Below are 22,056 nucleotides of genomic sequence, written 5' to 3'. Positions count from 1 at the left end.
AATGCAGAGATGAGCATGGATTAGGATTAGGTTTTGAAAAAACAGGATTTGTGAAATTTTGTCGGATTTGGATTGGATTTGGATTAGACATTTTTTTCGGAACGGATTAGGATTTGGATTGGATTGAACTATTTTCTGGGAGATTGAAATGTCGTGTGGCGAATGGCGACAAACTTTATTCAGATCAGTTATTAATGTACTTATGGTTACTAAGTTATCTTGAATCAACTGAATCGTTGGTTGTGAAACAAAATTTTCGCATTTTGCATTTGCATAAATTAGTATTTTTTCTGAATTTCCAGTTGGAATCGGATTAGGATTGGACATTCTATGAATATGAAAAAGTTATGGATTAGGATTTGGATTTGAAGGTTCGGATTTGGATTGGATTAGGACATAGAAATTTCAAATCCGCTCATCTCTGGTAAAATGGCAAGTAGAACAATAGACACTTACGTGACCTTTGACACGAACCAATCAGGTTGCTGCAGGATGTAAACAAACATCAAGCCCGGGCAAGCTTACTATGAGCTCTTATGGAAAAGGGTTGAAAAATGAAGGTTTTTAGCAAAATTACATTGAATTGGGGATGGCTGGACCTGATGAATAGTAATAGCGCAGAGCTAGTATGTAGATGCAGCGTTTTAATCTAGAATGAACATGAATGGTGGCAAGTACGCATCAGCATGGTGGGTCCAAATGCATGGAGTTTTGACAACTTTTAGGATTAAGCAACGATTGATGTATACTATACTATCGGATTGTGGTAATGCATACTTGACGATTTCATAGGCTCAGGTCACGAGTAAAATCTCCAAGCATAATATCTCCTGTTCAGAAATATATGTTAGAAAAATATAGCCGCTGCCACACAGTACAATTTTGGTATATATTGATTGAAAGCTATGGATATTCTATCGGATTTTCGGATTTGAGTGGGACAGTATTTTCTTCTAACACCGCGGAGAAAGCTACGAAGCTACGTACACGACTTAGGGATAAAGATTGAGGAGACAATCCACTCTTATTGTGGAAGCAATATTCTAGTGAACAGCCAATGTTATCGCAGAAAAAACTTGCAGAAAAGTGAGATACCACACCTGATGGAAATATCTCGGAAAATCTAATATTGATTCGTCTTGCACTTGTAAGACAGGGTAAGTAAGGAAAAAGGCATTTCTTCAGAGACTCATGCAATAGATATTGTAACCATGGTTTTATTTTCAGATTAGGTTCTGATATGCTCTCATGCATATGCAGTTATGCACGGATCAAGACAATCCAACACCTGAAGCTACAAGGGCTGAAAGACATACATTGTGATTTGCGTCAGCATCAGTGAGCTCGATCGTGATTGCCAAGCCATCTCTTGACCGTACTCGCAACCCATCAACTCCTGCGTCTAGGTAGATTTTGGTGTGTCTGGTGTCTTCGATTTTATAACATTACACCAAACACAAATAATCCTACAACATCTGTACCTGGAGAACTGTTTATTCAACAAATTGGGCATCTAAATGAGATTCAATGCACACCACACCACTGGAATATAGTACGGTATGTATAGACATGCACTGTTGGCACACACTGACCATGGCACCATGCAATTAGGATCTGTAGCATGCTATTAGTCATTACGATATTCACAATGGAACTGAATTTGCACAAATGCTGAATACGTTGCGTCATTCATTTCTAATCTTGAATTAGAGTAAGCAATTAGTCCATATTCGGTTAGTTGATAGACAATGCTGCATATTATGACACCGGACAAAATTTCACACTCCTTGATTCTTCCGATCAGTTGTTTAATATGAATATGATGTCTTGTCATCTTTCTTGTTGCGGAACAGTTTGGCCCCGACATTTGACGATGTGCCAAATCATGTGCAGGAATATAAAATCTAGATTTAATTTCTTGATTTCAGGCTCAATTGCGAATCCCTTTTCTGCCATGATAGCATCTCTTAGTGCACCATAGCTCCATGTGAATAGTTCTCGCCAGTGTTGGGATCAAGTCACTACCTTCGAGTCACAAGTCATTTCGAGTCATTGCACATTTTGACTCGAGTCAAGTCGAGCCACGAGTCAAGTCACACACACCAATGAACGAATACAGAGTTATACACACAATAAGGCGCTGTGTCGCTCACGTATACGTAGAACTGCTAAACTACGTGATTGCATAGCCTCAGTTTATAGTTAACATCCAAAATAGAGAATAGAGAAATGAATTGATAAGATGCAATACATTACCCATTTACAAATTGATATGATACAATTCGAGCCTTCGTCAATGGTTAAGGACTATATAAACTAGCCTATATTCCAATCAATTTCAATAAAACAAGACATTTGGTTACGGTAAAAATGTAGAACAGAAATAGACATTTTGCTATTAAATTACTTTACTACGGTATACTAGTTTACGACAACGTAAGCTGTAAGATTCGTTTGCGATAAAAATATATTTGTGAGAGAACAATGAAGGCTCAGTAAAACGCTCGATCATTGAATGGTTGGTCACTCTCACGGGTTGGTTGGTCACTCTCACCAGCGTTTCGTGAACAGTCCGAACATACAGTGTGCAAGATACAGTGGTTTTTATTGACACCGATTGCATGAGGACTTGAAATTGACTCATGAATTTTGCTCCGAGTCACTAGTCAATCCACATTTCTGACATGCCTAGTCAAGTCAAGGCATTTTAGCAAAGTGACTCGAGTCAAGTCATGACTCGAGTCATACCAACACTGGTTCTCGCACAAAAGTTAGTACACCACAATCCATCAATCCTTTCAAAGTTGTATGTGATTTATAGACAGAAAGATATTGTGAGCACGGCGGGGTTTGTCTTCATCAGTTCAGTACAGTCAATAATCATTCTAGATTTTAGAATTCGCGAATGGATGCAAATGCTGCATTTTTAAGAACCACATCTCTACATAGCCAAATCGAAATTTAATGAAGCAGTTACATACGATTCACCTAATGGTTTAATACTATGCTTACTACAATAATAGGAATTTGACGTCAGTAGGATAAGTCGGGCAATTCAGAAAGAATTTAATGTAGTCCAGTATAAAATTTCATCAGCTTCTCCACATCTTTTGACACTATGGTGCTCTGAGAGCTGAACTTCACTAGCAACAATTGTCCGTCAATTTGTAATTTTCCTGGAAGAGTTTCCTGTTTTGTGCTTCTATACTTCTTCCAGAAATTTGATTTTCTTGCGTTTTATCCCTCGACTTCCTCTTTCTGCAGCGTCATAAAGGATATCCATGAAGCCTGCATAAAATATATAATATGTTTATTTTACAGAGCAACAACACTGCTGTACAGGCACCCATCAAGGCGTGCTCGTGCGACTCATGTCGACCCCTACCAATGTCATCAACTATCCATCTTATCATTGAATATATTGCTTTCAACAATTTCAATCCATTTTACACCATCAAGCAACAACACTGGAGCGGAATAATATGAGACACACACCAAGTCGATTGTGGCATCAACAACGAAAGCGGTGTGACTGCATATCAGTTTGGACTCATTGTTCTATCTACTAAATTATGTGACGATTCAATATTTTTGGTACAATAATACATACGTCATTTTATCAATAAAATGAGAATTCAGATGACTATAAAGAAGTCCACATGCCTTTATCCAGATTTTACATTCTTCCATGCATGTTATTGGCTCTGGGAAAGGTAGAAGCGCACACCAGGAACGTTCTGGGTAGCAATATCCAAGTTTCACCCGTAGGTAGGCTATTAGCAGTTTAGCTGCTGTGTTTATCCGGCATTTATCCTGATGGATTCAATACATGAGCTAGAACAAAAAATGGCAATTTCAGCTGTGGTCGGATCATGTTGCCTAACACATATATTATAGTAACATGTTGATTATAGAATATGCAGACAAGTGTCCAGTGTAACCAGGGTTGTAACCAAGTCACAAGTCAATCACACGTTTATAGTTTTGACTCGAGTCATTTTCAATTCACCACCGAATCAAGTCCAAGTCAGCGATCAGAGGGCCGAGTCCACCATGACTCGAGTCGAGTCCAAGTTATTGTGTCGACTGATCAGTTGCTAAATCTTGCTGAATCCACTTTTTATAACTCAGTTTGGTGATATCGAATGGTTCGCATTTATAATACTAATTTTCCTCATTTTTAGCAGTTTCTGGTTGCGTTTTCAAGTATCAGTACCAATAGACGAAATCCCGATAGTGTGGTTACTTTACTATTCTTCGAAATTACAATGAAATGTCGGTCTTGACCGTCAGAGTCTCGAGTCATGCACAATGACTCGAGTCCAAGTCAAGTCAATACACAGATTGATTCGAGTCGAGTCATTTCCGTATTTTAAGAAAATGAGTCGAGTCATCATAAAATCGTGACTCGAGTCGAGTCATGACTCGAGTCATTACAACCCTGAGTGTAACAGTATAATTTGCTAGATAGTGATACAGACTGTTCCGTATATGATTCCCTAAATAGAACGCATATAACACCGAGCACACATAATGAATACCCCACCTATCCTGACTCAAGATTCCTCTAATACATGCTATTCGGTACGACAATCCTATAGTATTGTTTACGACTAATGATAACACCGCAATAGTTGTTTCATCCGAAAAGTTGTCAGAAATCCATTCATTTGGACATACCGTGCTGATGGTTGCTTGCCACCATTCAGGTTTATTCTAGGTTATAACACTGCAAATACGTACTAGCTCAACGTTATTACCATTCACCAAAGCCAGCTATCCCCAATTAAATGTCATTTTGCTAAAAACCTTCATTTTTCAACCCTTTTCCATAAGAGCTCATAGTAAGTTTGCCCGGGCTTGATGTTTGTTTACATCCTGCTGCAACCTGATTGGTTCGTGTCAAAGGTCACGTAAGTGTCTATTCCAGGGGTTCTCAACCCGCGGCCCGCGGGCCGCATGCGGCCCGCAGACGCTTTTTCTGTGGCCCGCGAGATCTTTCAATATGATCGCAATTACTACCGTCACAGTATTGTTGCATACGGTATCAATTTAGCTCTGTTATCGCTCCGTCTCTGTTTCGTTTGATTTATCCTCATTCTTCAATGTTTTCTGGTTTCTTGATATATGATCGAGTTTAGATTCTTATTGTTCTGAATAGGTCTTCGGACAGTTCCATCTCGAGTTACACATATCACCTGATCTTAGTAAAAAGCGTTGCTAGCTATAGGTCTTAGGCTAAGCAATCCATATTTTGAGGCATTGTTGAGATTGCCGGCGACGTTAAAAACGCATGGTTCAAAATTGCTTGGTATATCGCTAAACCCATGAAATCTTAGAAAAGGTGTTTTTCCAACCAAACGTTACTATACTGTGCGAATCTCCGCTGTTTCCGGAATTTAGCAGCAAGGACAACTTCACCTAACAAATTTCGACGCTGCGGTTGTCTGATTCAACCGTGACAAGAGTAACAGCAATGTCAGTTAATCTTTTGTCGCGTGTTTTGAAACACGTTGCCCCGTAGACTACTTTAACCTAGCATTGGACAAAATCTACGGACATTGCAACGCTAATTGTATTGGGGTATTCTATCAGAGTGGATATATTTGTAGACGTAATGCTGACTGGGCAAACGTGGGGAGAGGGGACTAGCAAACAATATCAACTTAACAAAGCTGACTTCTGTAACTATTGGTGCCGGGCATCAGCCATGGAAGGAAATGAGAATGGTTGATTGGTTTGCTCAGAAATAACCCCGGACATGAGACTTCTTCTCATATCACTGAGAGCCCAAAGTGACAATGGTGTCTGTAAAGAAAAAGTAACCGTAGTTTTATACTTGCTCGCTCACGCATTGATACAGAGAGTTCAGTTCTCTGGTGCAAGGGTTTGAAGGTGCACATGCTGACTTGGGAACGACTGCAATGCACGCTTCATGAAGGGATTTACTTGTTCTGTCGGAAGATGACACAATCTCACTAGAAACAGCAACTGAAAGCTTACGAATGCTGTCCATTATGCTGTAGAATGCATACAAACTAAATGCCCATACACGACTGGTAAATAGGCTATATTAGCCTAAATATAATAGTATAGTCCACAAATATACGGTAATAATGTTCTGCGGCCCGCAGCGCTTTTTGCTGTTAAAATGCGGCCCGCAACGCAAGGAAAGTTGAGAACCCCTGGTCTATTCTATTAGAATTTTTGGCGAAAATCGGTGATCGGGTGAATCATGGAAATATACTCGGGTGTCATTACGTTTTGTGCTTTGGAAATTACATCGGCATATTCAAGAACCTCTTGCCATACTATTTCTTGAAAGGAAAGGAAAGGACGTAGTTTATTTTTGTCCTTGATGTTTTTTTTTTTTTTTGCGGCATATACACTGACTCATGATATACATACACACGATCAGCGCATATGCATACCATGAGTGCATGATGTGCATATGCCGCTGGACAAGGAAGTGCAGATATAGCCGTTACGACTTTCTAAGTCATGCACCACCCCTCCATGCTATCCCAGTAATGCATGAGAGGAAGGTTGGTTCGATTGGTTTGAAATAAGGACAAATATGTTAGAAATGAGGTGAGTCTCATGTCAGAAATGAGGATAGTCATGTCAGAAATGAGGATAGTCATGTCAGAAATAAGGATAGTCGCTATATTCACTATAAAGTCAGTTACAGTACCAGGCACGACTTTCTAGTGCTGCTAACCCAGTCCGAACACATCCCAGACATGATGTCCAAACACGCCCCAGACACGATGTCCGGGTATCAACACAGGCCGAACACGCCCAAGACACCATGTCCGAATGGCAACACAGGCCGAAAACACCCCAGACATGATGTCTGAACACGCCCCAGATACGATGTCCGGGTATCAACAGGGGCCGAACACGCCCAAAAGACACCATGTCCGAATGGCAACACGGACCGAACACGCCCCAGACACGATGTCCGAGTGTCAACTCAGATCCGAAAACAACCCAGACACCATGCTTGAATGGCCGAACATGCCCCAGACACGATGTCCGATTGGCAGCACAGGCCGAACACACCACAGACATGATGTCCAAACACGCCCCAGATACGATGTCCGGGTATCAACACAGGCCGAACACGCCCTAGACATCATGTGTGAATGGCAGTACAGGCCGAACACCCCCCCCCCCCAAACATGATGTCCGAACACGCCCCAGATACGTTGTCCGGGTATCAACACGGCCGAACACACCCAAGACACCATGTCCGAATGGCAGCACAGGCCGAACACACCCCAGACATAATGTGTGAATGGCATCATAGGCCGACCACATCCCAGACATGATGTCCAAAGTCGCCGCAGACACAATGTCCGAACACAGCCGAGACACCATGTTTGAATGGCAGTACAGGCCGAACACCCCCCCCCCCCCCAGACATGATGTCCGAACACGCCCCAGATCATCGCACTGATTTGACACTGGCAACAAGGTCACTAATTCACACGCGGAAACTGCATACCATCTCAATCGCTCCACAGCTAAAAGAAATTCACGCTAGCACAGAACATGCAATATCCAGCCATACATCTCCCTAGCGATCGAGAAGCCTCAAGGAGACACAGCACAGAATCGCAACCATGTCGAACGAGCGACCACGAGGATCTCGATGCCACTAGGGGTCAAATGAGTAAAACACGGGTTCGGAACAACGAATGACAGCTCGCAGCAGTTCACTTGACTCTGCGAATGTTATATTGGCGATTGTTGAATTGTTCGACAACAATCGTTGCAGCATATTAATTCGTGCCTCATCTCGTATTGTTTCACTGCGCTGTCATTGTACCTGTACGTATCAGGGATGGTGTGAACGTACGGTTCACGTTCGCGTTCTGCGTGTTAACCTCAAAAATTTAGAGGTTGACGTTCACAAACGAACCTTGGCAGGTTCTGCACCGTGAACCTTCTTTATATATTGCAATTTTTCACATCAGTATAACAGCTTTCGTTGAAATTCTTTTAATTTCAACTTCGGGCCACTCTGTGCATGCCGCTGACAGCATAAATAAATCAACACTCACTAAACGAGCAGGCACCTTGCCGATCGCAAAAAATACTTACTTTGTTAGGCCTACAAAAGTTTGCTCGAAATATCAAGCTTTCCGTTTGTGAATATTTTGTGACTCTCTGCTGTGAGCTTGGCCCGCAATCACACAACATTACGAGCGAAATACGCTATCATGTAAGTAGTGAGCGAATGCGATGTTTATTCAACCAATCAATAAGATATAAAAAGAATACATCTTTGTCTAATGTAAAAAATCCAGCAGGCGTACGGGATCCCTCTTGATTCTATATGTTTATTATATTATAAAAATCAAATCCGTGCGATCGGGGTTATTGTTATGTTGGCTATTGTATAACTTGTTAATGGGGTAATATATAAACCCGTTTAAAACTGTTCAATATCAACGTAGCAATAGTCAGACGCCGAATACATTGTCCGGTCTGGCATAGACCGTTAAGGCGGAAGCTTATATTCCCAAACAAGTTCTCGTCGAAATCTTTGGCAAAGCGACACAAGATCTTGATTTTATGGGATTATTATATCATTTAATTTAATTGCTTTGCTTGATGACACATTTAGTAACGTTCAAATAATCAGCATGTAGGCCTACGTCAGCATTGTGGCATATGTGACCTGAGTCGTCGCCATGTATCGTGTACGACGTACGTACATTAATATATCAATTCACCGAAATGCAGAGTTGCAATTGGCAATATGACGTCACTTGACGGCATAGTTTCACTTTCGCGTTCACACAGAACATTTCAAAAAGGTTCAAGTTCACACGAACCTGAACCTTTTAGAGATTCATCCCATCCCTAGTACGTGGGGAATCCGATTTCTAGTTCCTTGGCGATTTTGAGGGTTTTCTGGTGCCCTGGCTCTTATAAAATATAATACAAATACATGTGTGTTGAATGGCACTGTTTTAGTGCTATAGGTCTATATACCCGATGGCATCAATGTTCTCTAGCTTCTTCGGTATATTCCAGTGATTCTCAACCTTTTTTCCACCGCCGTCTCCTCTCAGACATTCATGGTTGCCGCTTCCATATTTAAGCATTGTACTAAAGACGATGCGGTAAAGGTCGAAGTATGGTCGCTCATGCCGGGTTTTGACTTGACCTAATTGGAATTATTTCGCTCATGAATCGTGCCCAATGACCACTCAACTATTTATCGAACTAATAATTGTATGTACTATTTTCGGGATAAAATCAAGGTTGATATTCCGAGCGCAGGGTAGGGGCCATACCTATCAGATCGAACCCAATGTATAGTCTATATAGCGGCTAGGATATAGCTTAGGTTCTACCCGACAGGTAAAGCCCAGGGGCTCTCAGCCTATTCTTGGCCGTAGGCCTTTTCCGGTTTGAAAATGTGTTGTGGCCCACCTCTTATCTTAGAGTTATAATCCTGTTGATTGCGTGGTAATCGACAGCGCCGATATGCATATTTCTCTAAAATATGCGCATATTTCTTTACTGATGAGTGATGATATTAAAATCTAGGCATAATGGGGCATGAAATCGCGCGAAGCGTGACAGAATTTTCCAAGTTGAATAAATATCCACTAACAAACGACCAACAAAATAATATTGGACCCCTTCGAGCTCCCAATTGGGGGTTTCGGTGTGGCAGTTACAGCCCTCGTAGATCATAGGCTAGAAGTCCTGAATATTATTCTGATCGCCCGCTGCTCCATTCGCATCGCGAAACACGATGATCAGATCCCGGCATCCACTGTGTAATTGGGACTTTAGTTCCACTGTTGTGTGGAATAATGATCATTCTGGACCAGCTTCGAACAATACATTGGTGAATGGGGTACTATACAGCAAAGTATCTGCGATTTCAGCTTTAATCCAATGATAAAATCAATTCATACGACTCTTACACAAATATCAGTGCATGGTCGCGGTGCTGTATCATTTCTGACTCAAAAGGTCCCCGTAATGTAAAGAAACCTGAATCGTGATTTAATAATACAAATAAAATACAACAAATTCAAAAGTCCGCGTTTACAGTTGAATCTCTGGAATTCATCAATCCTCACAACGCATACATACGGTTAACGATATATTACGACTCAAGTAAATGGAGCATAGAAATAAGTGAACTTGTATCGTCGTTACCGCGACTGTTTTAGCAGCGGTTCATAAGTGCATTGAACCAACCAATCATCATCGTCAATTTCATTGTTCGCGATCAAAGTGTTGCTCTACTTATTCTTGCTAGCTTGGTAACAATATGTTCAAGTGAAAAGCAAAGCCGGTGGCCCGCGAGCATTTCGAATGTTTGAATCCGGCCCGCGACGTAATTTTGAGTTTGACAGCCCTGGTTTACAACGCAGGATATTTGTGGCCAGATAGTTATTGTTTTTAGTTGCTTGCTGATGCTGTATAGTAAAGCGATGCAGTGAAGGAATATGAAATTGCTATAGTTGTTGAAATTTACGGACGGGTGATCAGAATAGAACCCCGAGGAAGTATCTGGCAGATGTTCAGTACGTTATCGCAAAGTATTCGAAGAAAGAGTGCGACTGTGATTCCGATTTTTGAAGACACAACTGTCCAGCATTTTGGCATATTAATATTAAATGATGAAGATTATGCTTTTGGAGATGCTGACTATCCACTGAGGACTTACTTATTCACGCCACTATTATGGCCAAGAACATTGACCGAAAAATGTCACTATTGTTTTCATACATAATGTTACCCTTTCTGGCATAGAGCACAGTGCTTTGGGTGTTGAAAAAATATCTCGCGCATTGCCTATATTCAAGGAAGAACCTCAGAATATAATTGTGACAATAGCCTGCCTCTGCCTTCACAATCTATCAATTCAGACGAGGAAGATGGAGCTGAATTTGATGAAATACTTCAAATGGAATCGTTGAACGCACTCGCATGGTGTCGACTCCTACAGACTACACCAGTGGTTCCCAACCTTTTTTGGCTCATCGCCCCCTTTTCAAACTCCACGCCGATCATCGCCCCCCAAATATGGGGAACCGAAGAATGGGCATACAGACTGAAATCACCGGCGAGTTGACTAAGAAAAAAGGTCAGCTTTTCGGCTCGACCGCGAAATTTCACTTTCCCAGCTAAATTTTGGTGAGCTGAGTAACAAAAAAGGCGATTTCTCCGACTTGATTCCAAAAGGACCATAACAGCACTTCGTCAGCCCCCAATACGTTGGTCTTGACCCCCCCCTCCATAGGGCGATAAAGCAAACTTCTGCACCCCTCATACCCAACTCCCCCGATACCTCTTCACCGCTACTTCTCAGCACAAATTGTTGGACTCATTAGTTAGTCGGCTTAATTCGTGCGAAGCGCGAAAAATTTCCATCGGTATGATTGAATCGGTCAATATGATCGGGAATTGCATATATATTTCTATCAATTTCTTATCCTCTCTCTGCTCATGTATTCAGATTTACCGGTAAAGCTGAGTTAGGTGTCTTGGAAAATGTAGGGCCCGTAAATAATAATTTAACATATTCGGGCGAACCCGTGGGTATAATGACTTCGTTACGTAATGACATTTTGTGGCCTGTCTGCTATGCCAAAAGATATTCAAATCGCCCATACGTACTAAACTAAAAGATTCACACGAGTTGAAATTGGTATGTCTGCACAGGCAATTAATTTTTCTCTGCGAGATGGCATAATTTTGTGGGGTTCTGATTGCCAGGACAGGAACATTTGGCGCCAGCCATTTAGGCGCATATATACAATTAAATATATATGTCTATCGTATATATATCGAAGTCGGTCAGCATAAAGGCAGGCCTTTTCCCAAAGGTTTTCGCGTTCTGGCCCACTTCTCGGAGTCGCATGTTACATGGCCTGAGACTATACATATCTCTTGGTGCGACATGGTGTGACTGATGCCGAGATGCCCATTTATATAACTCATGCATATTATTTCTTGGAGGAAGGGTATCCAATAAGTAAGAAATATGAGACCAAGAAAAGGCGCGCAGCGCGGAATTTTTTTGAAAAAGTTGCCTAAATTTCCACAATAATTATTGTTAATTCACGAAAGAATTGTGGGCCTCCTTCGATCTCGGGCCCCCATCCCAATTGGGGTTTGGGTGTGGCAGTTACGGTCATGGACGCCAATATAGCCATTTCAACGCGCCATCGCCCCCTATCGCCCCCTTCGTCCGTTTTCGCCCCCCTATCGCCCCCTTGGCTATTTTCGCCCCCCTGGACCGACAAATCGCCCCCCGGGGGGCGATATCGCCCACGTTGGGAACCACTGGACTACACAAATATTTGCATGACAACGCATGATCTTTAGATTTCTCCTAGCTAGCATTCATGAATATTCTTGTTTGCAATACATTTGATTACATTCCAAAACATACTTGTGCTTTATTGCTTGCGACACGTCAAAATGAGGTAAAATGTGCATTATGGCTGTATTAAGTAAGTTCAACCTTATAAATTTGCGACACGAGATAGCGAAGTTATTGGGGCGTGTTCGGCCTATGATGCCATTCAGACATTATATCTGGGGCGTGTCGGCCTGAGTTGACACTCAGACATCGTGTCTGCGGCGAGTTCGGACATCATGTCTGGGGTGTGTTCGGCCTGTGCTGCCAATCGGACATCGTGTCTGGGGCATGTTCGGCCATTCAAACATGGTGTCTCGGCTGTGTTCGGACATTGTGTCTGCGGCGACTTCGGACATCATGTCTGGGATGTGGTCGGCCTATGATGCCATTCACACATTATGTCTGGGGTGTGTTCGGCCTGTGATGCCATTCGGACATGATGTCTCGGGCGTGTTCGGCCTGTATTGATACCCGGACATCGTATCTGGGGCGTGTTCGGACATCATGTCTGGGATGTGTTCGGACTGGGTTAGCAGCACTAGAAAGTCGTGCCTGGTACTGTAACTGACTTTATAGTGAATATAGCGACTATCCTTATTTCTGACATGACTATCCTCATTTCTGACATGACTATCCTCATTCCAAACATGAGACTATCCTTATTTCAAACATGACTATCCCTATATCAAACATGGCTATCCTTATTTCTAACATGACTATCCTTATTTCAAACACTAGACTGACCTTATTTCAAACACGACCAACCTTATTAACATCGTGTCTGGGGGGTGTTGGGACTGTGTTGCCAATAGCACATCGTGTCTGGGGCGTTCCGACACCATGTATGGGTTGTGTTCGGCCTGTGCTGCCAATCGGACATCGTGTCTGGGGCATGCTCGGCCATTCAAGCATGGTGTCTGGGTTGTTTTCGGATCTGAGTTGACACTCGGACATCGTGTCTGGGGCGTGTTCGGTCCGTGTTGCCATTCGGACATGGTGTCTTGGGCGTGTTCGGCCTGTGTTGATACTTGGACATCGTGTCTGGGGTGTGTTCGGCCTGTGTTGCCATTCGGACATGGTGTCTTGGGCGTGTTCGGCCCGTGTTGATACCCGGACTTCGTATCTGGGGCGCATTCGGACATCATGTCTGGGGTGTTATCGGCCTGTGTTGCCATTCGGACATGGTGTCTTGGGCGTGTTCGGCCTGTGTTGATACCCGGGCATCGTATCTGGGGCGTGTTTGGACATCATGTCTGGGGTGTGTTCGGCCTGTGCTGCCAATCGGACATCGTGTCTGGGGCATGTTCGGCCATTCAAACATGGTGTCTCGGCTGTGTTCGGACATTGTGTCTGCGGCGACTTCGGACATCATGTCTGGGATGTGGTCGGCCTATGATGCCATTCACACATTATGTCTGGGGTGTGTTCGGCCTGTGATGCCATTCGGACATGATGTCTCGGGCGTGTTCGGCCTGTATTGATACCCGGACATCGTATCTGGGGCGTGTTCGGACATCATGTCTGGGATGTGTTCGGACTGGGTTAGCAGCACTAGAAAGTCGTGCCTGGTACTGTAACTGACTTTATAGTGAATATAGCGACTATCCTTATTTCTGACATGACTATCCTCATTTCTGACATGACTATCCTCATTCCAAACATGAGACTATCCTTATTTCTAACATGACTATCCTTATTTCAAACACTAGACTGACCTTATTTCAAACACGACCAACCTTATTAACATCGTGTCTGGGGGGTGTTGGGACTGTGTTGCCAATAGCACATCGTGTCTGGGGCGTTCCGACACCATGTATGGGTTGTGTTCGGCCTGTGCTGCCAATCGGACATCGTGTCTGGGGCATGCTCGGCCATTCAAGCATGGTGTCTGGGTTGTTTTCGGATCTGAGTTGACACTCGGACATCGTGTCTGGGGCGTGTTCGGTCCGTGTTGCCATTCGGACATGGTGTCTTTTGGGCGTGTTCGGCCCGTGTTGATACCCGGACATCGTATCTGGGGCGTGTTCAGACATCATGTCTGGGGTGTTTTCGGCCTGTGTTGCCATTCGGACATGGTGTCTTGGGCGTGTTCGGCCTGTGTTGATACCCGGACATCGTGTCTGGGGCGTGTTTGGACATCATGTCTGGGATGTGTTCGGACTGGGTTAGCAGCACTAGAAAGTCGTGCCTGGTACTGTAACTGACTTTATAGTGAATATAGCGACTATCCTTATTTCTGACATGACTATCCTCATTTCTGACATGACTATCCTCATTCCAAACATGAGACTATCCTTATTTCAAACATGACTATCCCTATATCAAACATGGCTATCCTTATTTCTAACATGACTATCCTTATTTCAAACACTAGACTGACCTTATTTCAAACACGACCAACCTTATTAACATCGTGTCTGGGGGGTGTTGGGACTGTGTTGCCAATAGCACATCGTGTCTGGGGCGTTCCGACACCATGTATGGGTTGTGTTCGGCCTGTGCTGCCAATCGGACATCGTGTCTGGGGCATGCTCGGCCATTCAAGCATGGTGTCTGGGTTGTTTTCGGATCTGAGTTGACACTCGGACATCGTGTCTGGGGCGTGTTCGGTCCGTGTTGCCATTCGGACATGGTGTCTTGGGCGTGTTCGGCCTGTGTTGATACTTGGACATCGTGTCTGGGGTGTGTTCGGCCTGTGTTGCCATTCGGACATGGTGTCTTGGGCGTGTTCGGCCCGTGTTGATACCCGGACTTCGTATCTGGGGCGCATTCGGACATCATGTCTGGGGTGTTATCGGCCTGTGTTGCCATTCGGACATGGTGTCTTGGGCGTGTTCGGCCTGTGTTGATACCCGGGCATCGTATCTGGGGCGTGTTTGGACATCATGTCTGGGGTGTGTTCGGCCTGTGCTGCCAATCGGACATCGTGTCTGGGGCATGTTCGGCCATTCAAACATGGTGTCTCGGCTGTGTTCGGACATTGTGTCTGCGGCGACTTCGGACATCATGTCTGGGATGTGGTCGGCCTATGATGCCATTCACACATTATGCCTGGGGTGTGTTCGGCCTGTGCTGCCATTCGGACATGGTGTCTTGGGTGTGTTCGGCCGTGTTGATACCCGGACAACGTATCTGGGGCGTGTTCGGACATCATGTCTGGGGGGGGGGTGTTCGGCCTGTACTGCCATTCACACATGATGTCTAGGGCGTGTTCGGCCTGTGTTGATACCCGGACATCGTATCTGGGGCGTGTTTGGACATCATGTCTGTGGTGTGTTCGGCCTGTGCTGCCAATCGGACATCGTGTCTGGGGCATGTTCGGCCATTCAAGCATGGTGTCTGGGTTGTTTTCGGATCTGAGCTGCCATTCGGACATGGTGTCTTGGGTGTGTTCGGCCGTGTTGATACCCGGACAACGTATCTGGGGCGTGTTCGGACATCATGTCTGGGGGGGGGGTGTTCGGCCTGTACTGCCATTCACACATGATGTCTAGGGCGTGTTCGGCCTGTGTTGATACCCGGACATCGTATCTGGGGCGTGTTTGGACATCATGTCTGTGGTGTGTTCGGCCTGTGCTGCCAATCGGACATCGTGTCTGGGACATGTTCGGCCATTCAAGCATGGTGTCTGGGTTGTTTTCGGATCTGAGTTGACACTCGGACATCGTGTCTGGGGCGTGTTCGGTCCGTGTTGCCATTCGGACATGGTGTCTTTTGGGCGTGTTCGGCCCGTGTTGATACCCGGACATCGTATCTGGGGCGTGTTCAGACATCATGTCTGGGGTGTTTTCGGCCTGTGTTGCCATTCGGACATGGTGTCTTGGGCGTGTTCGGCCTGTGTTGATACCCGGACATCGTGTCTGGGGCGTGTTTGGACATCATGTCTGGGATGTGTTCGGACTGGGTTAGCAGCACTAGAAAGTCGTGCCTGGTACTGTAACTGACTTTATAGTGAATATAGCGACTATCCTTATTTCTGACATGACTATCCTCATTTCTGACATGACTATCCTCATTTCTGACATGAGACTCACCTCATTTCTAACATATTTGTCCTTATTTCAAACCAATCGAACCAACCCTGTAGATGCATGAGGGGTAACCCTAAAAGGAGGGAACGCGGAAACTGCGGAAAACGCGGAACTCGCGGAAACGGCCCCTAAAACGCGGAAACTGCGGAAAAAGCGGGAAACCTCGATTCCTAAAGCGCTGAAATAGAGGGAAACGCGGAACGCGGAACAGTCGGTCATTGACCTTTATATATCACACAGTAGGCACTAAAACGAGGAAACAGCGGAACGCGGGACAGTCGGTCATCGAGGTGGGATATTAGGGTTGGGGAGGTGGGATATTAGGGCTGGGGGAGGTGGGATATTAGGGTTGGGGGAGGTGGGATATTAGGGTTAGGGGAGGTGGGATATTAGGGTTAGGGGAGGTGGGATATTAGGGTTAGGGGTTAGGGTTAGGTTAGGGTTATGATTAGGGTTAGGTTAGGGGAGGTGGGATATTAGGGTTAGGGGTTAGGGTTAGGTTAGGGTTATGATTAGGGTTAGGGGAGGTGGGATATTAGGGTTAGGGGAGGTGGGATATTAGGGTTGTGGGAGGTGGGATATTAGGGTTGGGGGAGGTGGGATATTAGGGTTAGGGGAGGTGGGATATTAGGGTTAGGGGAGGTGGGATATTAGGGTTAGGGGAGGTGAAATATTAGGGTTAGGGGAGGTGGGATATTAGGGTTAGGGGTTAGGTTAGGGTTATGATTAGGGTTAGGGGAGGTGGGATATTAGGGTTAGGGGACGTGAATATTAGGGTTGAGGGAGAGGGTGATGTTAGGGGAGGCGGGATATAGGGTTGGAGAGAGGGGGATGTTAGGGTTGCGGAGAGGGGTGATATTAGGGTTGGAGAAGAGGGTTAGGGACATGATATCTCACCTCCCCTAACCCTAACCTAACCCTAATCATAACCCTAACCTAACCCTAAGGTAACCCTAATATCCCACCTCCCCTAACCCTAATATCCCACCTCCCCTAATCCTAACCTAACCCTAACCCTAATATCCCACCTCCCCTAACCCTAATATTCCGCCTACCCTAACCCTAATAACCCACCTCCCCTAGCCCTAATCATAACCCTAACCTAATCCTAACCTAACCCTAACCCTCCTAACCCTAACATCCCCCTCTCCCCCAACCCTAATATCTCCCCTCTCCTCAACCCTAATATCCCCCTCACGTAACCCTAATATACCCCCTCCGCCAACCCTAATCCGTCTCTCCCAAGGAAAAAACAATTTATTTTGACGTTTATAAATTTTGTATTGTGAAACGAAGAAGCGCCATCAACAGTTCTCTGCCATTTATGAGTTCTACTTCGCCTCACTCTAACATTGGTGTCCCGCAGCTTCGTCGTTTAGACTTTAGAGTTCCTCTATGAGATCCACAAATGTCAATGACCGACTGTTCCGCGTTCCGCCTTTTCCTCTGTTTCCTCGTTTTAGTGGCTACTTTGTGATCTATAGAGGTCAATGACCGACTGTTCCGCGTTCCGCGTTTTCCTCTTGTTTCAGCGCTTTAGGAATCGAGGTTTCCCGCATTTTCCGCAGTTTCCGCGTTTTAGGGGCCGTTTCCGCGAGTTCCGCGTTTTCCGCAGTTTCCGCGGTCCCTCCTTTTAGGGTTACCCAATGCATGAGCGCCAAGCAGGGAAGCCATGGATACCAGTGTTACTAATCAGGTCTTTGGTCTGACCCGGCCGGGAATCGAACCCACGACCTACCGATCAAGAAGCCGGACGCTTAACCATTACGCTATCTTGATCGCTATCTTGGTGATGTATTCAATGACAAATGAGCGTAAACGACAGTTTTCGGGTGTAATTTCAGGTATTATGACGTAAAAACAATTTTAAGAAGACGAATAGATACCTACTACACAGCCGTTTGACTGAATATTTTGCAGAGAAATCGTCAGAAATGTGTCGATGATAACGCTCAACTGACCATCTCTATCGACAATCCTTAGGTATAAATATATTTGGAAAAGTGCGGGAATGGTTTCACACCGGCAGTGGTGAACAATGGCAATAAATCGAAAATATCAAGTCTCAATATATAAACATAGTGTTATGTTTTGTTTTGTCGAAGGGGTTTTGCGAATTGAGCGGTTACAAAGGGAGTTATAAACGTAGTAGTTCTACAAATTTCTTCTGAATAATTGTTTTTCTAATTTTCTATCCTCGATAGACGAGGGTGTTTGGCCATATTATAATAATAATTAATTAATTACCAGTATTGTGCTCTGCACTGCGGTATCTCTAATAGGCCATACTTAAAACAGTGGTTGTTTCCTCCAATGAGTTACGCATGCCAGAGGGTTTCTTGCACAAAATAATAAAATAAGTTAGCACAAAGTTGTACGTACGTGTATGTGACGTTGCCAGCAATTTCACTATGGTCCGTAGGTGTAGAGAGTGTGTTACACTTATACATTGTGGTGCACGTGTACATTATATTCCATTAAATCTATCAACGACCGGTGCCGTATCTCGTTAGATCTCGTTTGTTGCTATTATTGGATGGGAAGGGTTATTGTAGCTTACCTACCGTATATATGCTTTAAATTTCATGCGAAAGATGAAATCTATTAGCCGCACAGCCCATAGATCGTGTCATGTCCTCGCATCTTTGGATGTTAAAGTGATGGTATTCGGTATCAGGTACCAGCTATATTACAATTCAATCTAAATATTTATTGTGGTATAACTTCCAATCAGGCAAATGCTCAAGCCACGGCTGAAGGTATGGCTTCATCAGTTCAGAAATATCCACAGCTCGTGCTCGATGAGTGGCCTGAAAAAATTATTCGACAGCAAGATTCAACAAGCCAAAAGCGAGAGAAATGACACGTTCCAGAACTGGGCGGAGTTCGAAAATAGAGGCTTCAGAAAGCCTGAATACATGACTTGCTGGCTGATTGAACAGTACGGAAATCCCAACAAAGTCTTGAAGAGAGATACAATTAACGTGGGATATGGGAAAGTCAACAGCATCGATGCAAGGGCGAGTCAATTAAGACAGGCTGTAACAAGACCGAACGAGATATTAGTAAAGGTTCACGCTGCCAGTCTGAATCCAATCGATGTGAAAATGTGCCAGGGATACGGACACAACTTACTGAATTTCCGTAGAAATACAGTATTTGGTACTATTAACAAATTTACAAATCTTGGGCATGAAAATGAATTTCCTCTAGTATTAGGAAGAGATTTTTCCGGCACTGTGTTGGATGTTGGATCAGGTGTATTTGATATAGTCCCCGGGGATGAGGTGTTTGGAGCACAGGACATCCATCGCACTGGGACTCTAGCCGATTATGTTTGTGTGGACTTGCAATCCGTGTCACATAAACCGAGAACTCTCAGTCACGTGGAGGCCGCGTCGGTCCCGTACGTAGCGTTGACTACGTTGTCTGCACTGTCGGGATTTTTAAAGGTAGCAGAAGGAAAACGTGTGCTGCTTCTTGGGGGATCTGGTGGGATTGGGACCTTTGCTATTCAATATCTAAAAGCCAAAGGATCATATGTTGGTGTAACTTGTAACAAAACTGCAAGCAAACTATGCATGTCATTAGGCGCAGATCAGTGCTTTGATTACACCTCCCCTGACTATGAGAAACTCCTACTAGAAGAGCCAAGGTTTGATTTTGTGTTTGATATTGTCGGGGCGCAAAGCCCTGACTGGGCGAGACATTTTTTACAAACAGACGGTTCGTATTCATCTTTGGTACATCCGATTCTAGAAAACACCGATAACATGGGAATAGTCTTGGGGTTATCCGCATCTTTAGGCTCGTATATGAAATCTTGTTTGCTCAATCGTGGAAATAAATTTTCGTGGTCTTATTTTCAAGTTGATCGGATAGGGCTGTTAGAGGTTGCAAAAATGATTGATAACGGGTTGATAAACCCTGTTGTACAGAAAGTGTTTGATTATGACAATGTGCCTGCTGCGTTTGATTTGGTATCTTCCGGAAAATGTAAAGGTAAAGTTGTAATAAATGTGTCTGGTTCACCTGAGGCTACTACAAAAGACTCTGCCGAAACAATTATTCATCTGTGAAACTGTAATGAGGTTGTGACTATGAAGTGTTTCATGCCATGATCAACATTCAGCACTTTATCTGTTGTAGAGTTGCAAGCTCTATTAAATCATCTTTATCGTTTTTACAGTAAACATAAACCCATTTACATTTATGCTGTGGTGAGTTATACTTGAATCAAGCAAGATGCCTATGGACAAGTTTCCAAGCAAACCTAAGACTGTGATTGAATATATATCATGGTTGTACTTCTACTTCTGTGTTAGTACCGGTTTGTGGATGCTTGATGGGTGGGAAAGATGTATTTTCAGTAAGTTTCCTCGTTCTTGACACCGTCAACATTTTGTACACTGTTGCTGTCATTTAGATGTTGGTATGCTGATCATCTTCGCCATGTCAACATACACTGCATATGCCTTCCTACCTGGGCATGTTTACACGATGATTGCCTTCTTCAGTGGAAACTCTGCATGAAGGAATTTTTCCAGCACAATGCTATATTGCTTTTTTACTGTCGATAATATAACCATCAATTCATCCCTCAAATGTATCATCCAAGCACGCTTAGGCAATCCATTGCTATTACATGTTCTCACCTATTTTGCTAAATTATAAAACAGATTGACTGGTTTGCGCCATGTTTCAGCTTTGTTGAATCTTTCATATAATTTTTTTCATGATATTGCCTCTTTATTTCATGTTGGATCCATAATTTCTGCCATTATTTTGACGTGGAATAGATAAAATTGTTGAGGCGATAAGATATTACAATCCATTCTGACTTAGACAAAAAATAGAGGTGTGTAAGATAAATAATTAAGATATATTTGTCTTCAAGTTGTTGCATAATTATCTACGAGCGACATTTTTCGTGTGTCAGAAACTACATGTGCATTGACAGACCAAACTAAAAACATTTGTGAATCACCTGAATATAGAACCCATCCCTATTTTTCCTCATGCATATGATGAAATAAGCTACCAAATTTCATGTGTGATCAAATTCTGAGTTTGATGCTATTTAATATTGTCATGTAAGTAGGTACTGTTCCACTCAAAGCTGCATTCACATTTGGTAGTAATGAATGCAAACAGGAATTTCATGTTGCATTAACTTGCAAACTACTTTTGACATGTAGCAATGATGGGTCATTGGTTTGTTCCCAGCCATAATCTCTTGATGTTCATCACGATTTGTGAATTTGGGTATTATTGTAACCTGCCATTGTGTAATGCTGAAGCATCCAACTATTTTCACATAGCCTGTCAGCCAATTAGTTGCAACAATCTTGAAAGGGCCCTGTGGATATAAAGCTGTATCAGCTGTATCACCCTGTGGATATCAAGCTGTATCAGCTGTATCACCCTGTGGATATAAAGCTGTATCAGCTGTATCATTCTGTGGATATAAAGCTGTATCACCCTGTGGATATAAAGCTGTATCAGCTGTATCACCCTGTGGATATAAAGCTGTATCAGCTGTATCAGCTGTATCACAGCTGTATCTCGATCTTATAGGCCGATTTTATCATGAATTATTGAAAATTTTTGCGCTTCACG

At 43.7% G+C, this 22,056-nt stretch overlaps 1 protein-coding gene and 4 long non-coding RNA genes across 5 annotated transcripts in view; 2 read left to right on the top strand and 3 right to left on the bottom strand.

The window, feature by feature from the left end:
- The first annotated feature begins 328 nt into the window (after positions 1 to 328).
- LOC145449980 (uncharacterized) lies at positions 329 to 3,654 on the top strand. The gene is made up of 3 exons (XR_013918391.1): positions 329 to 1,157; positions 1,228 to 1,406; positions 3,322 to 3,654. It is a non-coding gene; the product is annotated as an uncharacterized LOC145449980 (long non-coding RNA).
- On the bottom strand, positions 1,479 to 4,946 carry LOC145449981 (uncharacterized). Its single transcript, XR_013918392.1, has 2 exons — positions 3,664 to 4,946; positions 1,479 to 3,288 (listed from the first exon to the last, which is right to left on the bottom strand). It is a non-coding gene; the product is annotated as an uncharacterized LOC145449981 (long non-coding RNA).
- Positions 4,947 to 6,051: 1,105 nt separating this feature from the next.
- LOC145449982 (uncharacterized) overlaps positions 6,052 to 22,056 on the bottom strand; it is a 337,566-nt gene continuing 321,561 nt past the window's right edge. The window contains exon 2 of the long non-coding RNA XR_013918393.1: positions 6,052 to 6,195. This is a non-coding gene — a long non-coding RNA (uncharacterized LOC145449982). The remainder of the gene's footprint in view (positions 6,196 to 22,056) is intronic.
- Positions 17,100 to 20,636, top strand: LOC145451017 (NAD(P)H oxidoreductase RTN4IP1, mitochondrial-like). Its single transcript, XM_080329504.1, has one exon. The coding sequence runs from the start codon at positions 19,176 to 19,178 to the stop codon at positions 20,514 to 20,516; it is 1,341 nt and encodes a 446-aa protein (XP_080185630.1). The 5' UTR covers positions 17,100 to 19,175; the 3' UTR covers positions 20,517 to 20,636.
- LOC145451021 (uncharacterized) overlaps positions 20,924 to 22,056 on the bottom strand; it is an 89,306-nt gene continuing 88,173 nt past the window's right edge. The window contains exon 2 of the long non-coding RNA XR_013918673.1: positions 20,924 to 21,379. This is a non-coding gene — a long non-coding RNA (uncharacterized LOC145451021). The remainder of the gene's footprint in view (positions 21,380 to 22,056) is intronic.

The sequence above is a fragment of the Botryllus schlosseri genome, chromosome 11, assembly GCF_051294905.1.
Source record: "Botryllus schlosseri isolate E-star chromosome 11, Bs_hap1, whole genome shotgun sequence".
NCBI lineage: Eukaryota > Metazoa > Chordata > Ascidiacea > Stolidobranchia > Styelidae > Botryllus > Botryllus schlosseri.
This window is presented reverse-complemented; position numbering and strand designations above follow the sequence as displayed.

Bases quoted from the DNA above. Each gene is read 5' to 3' on its own strand.
- LOC145451017 (XM_080329504.1), top strand. From the start codon at position 19,176: ATGCTCAAGCCACGGCTGAAGGTATGGCTTCATCAGTTCAGAAATATC.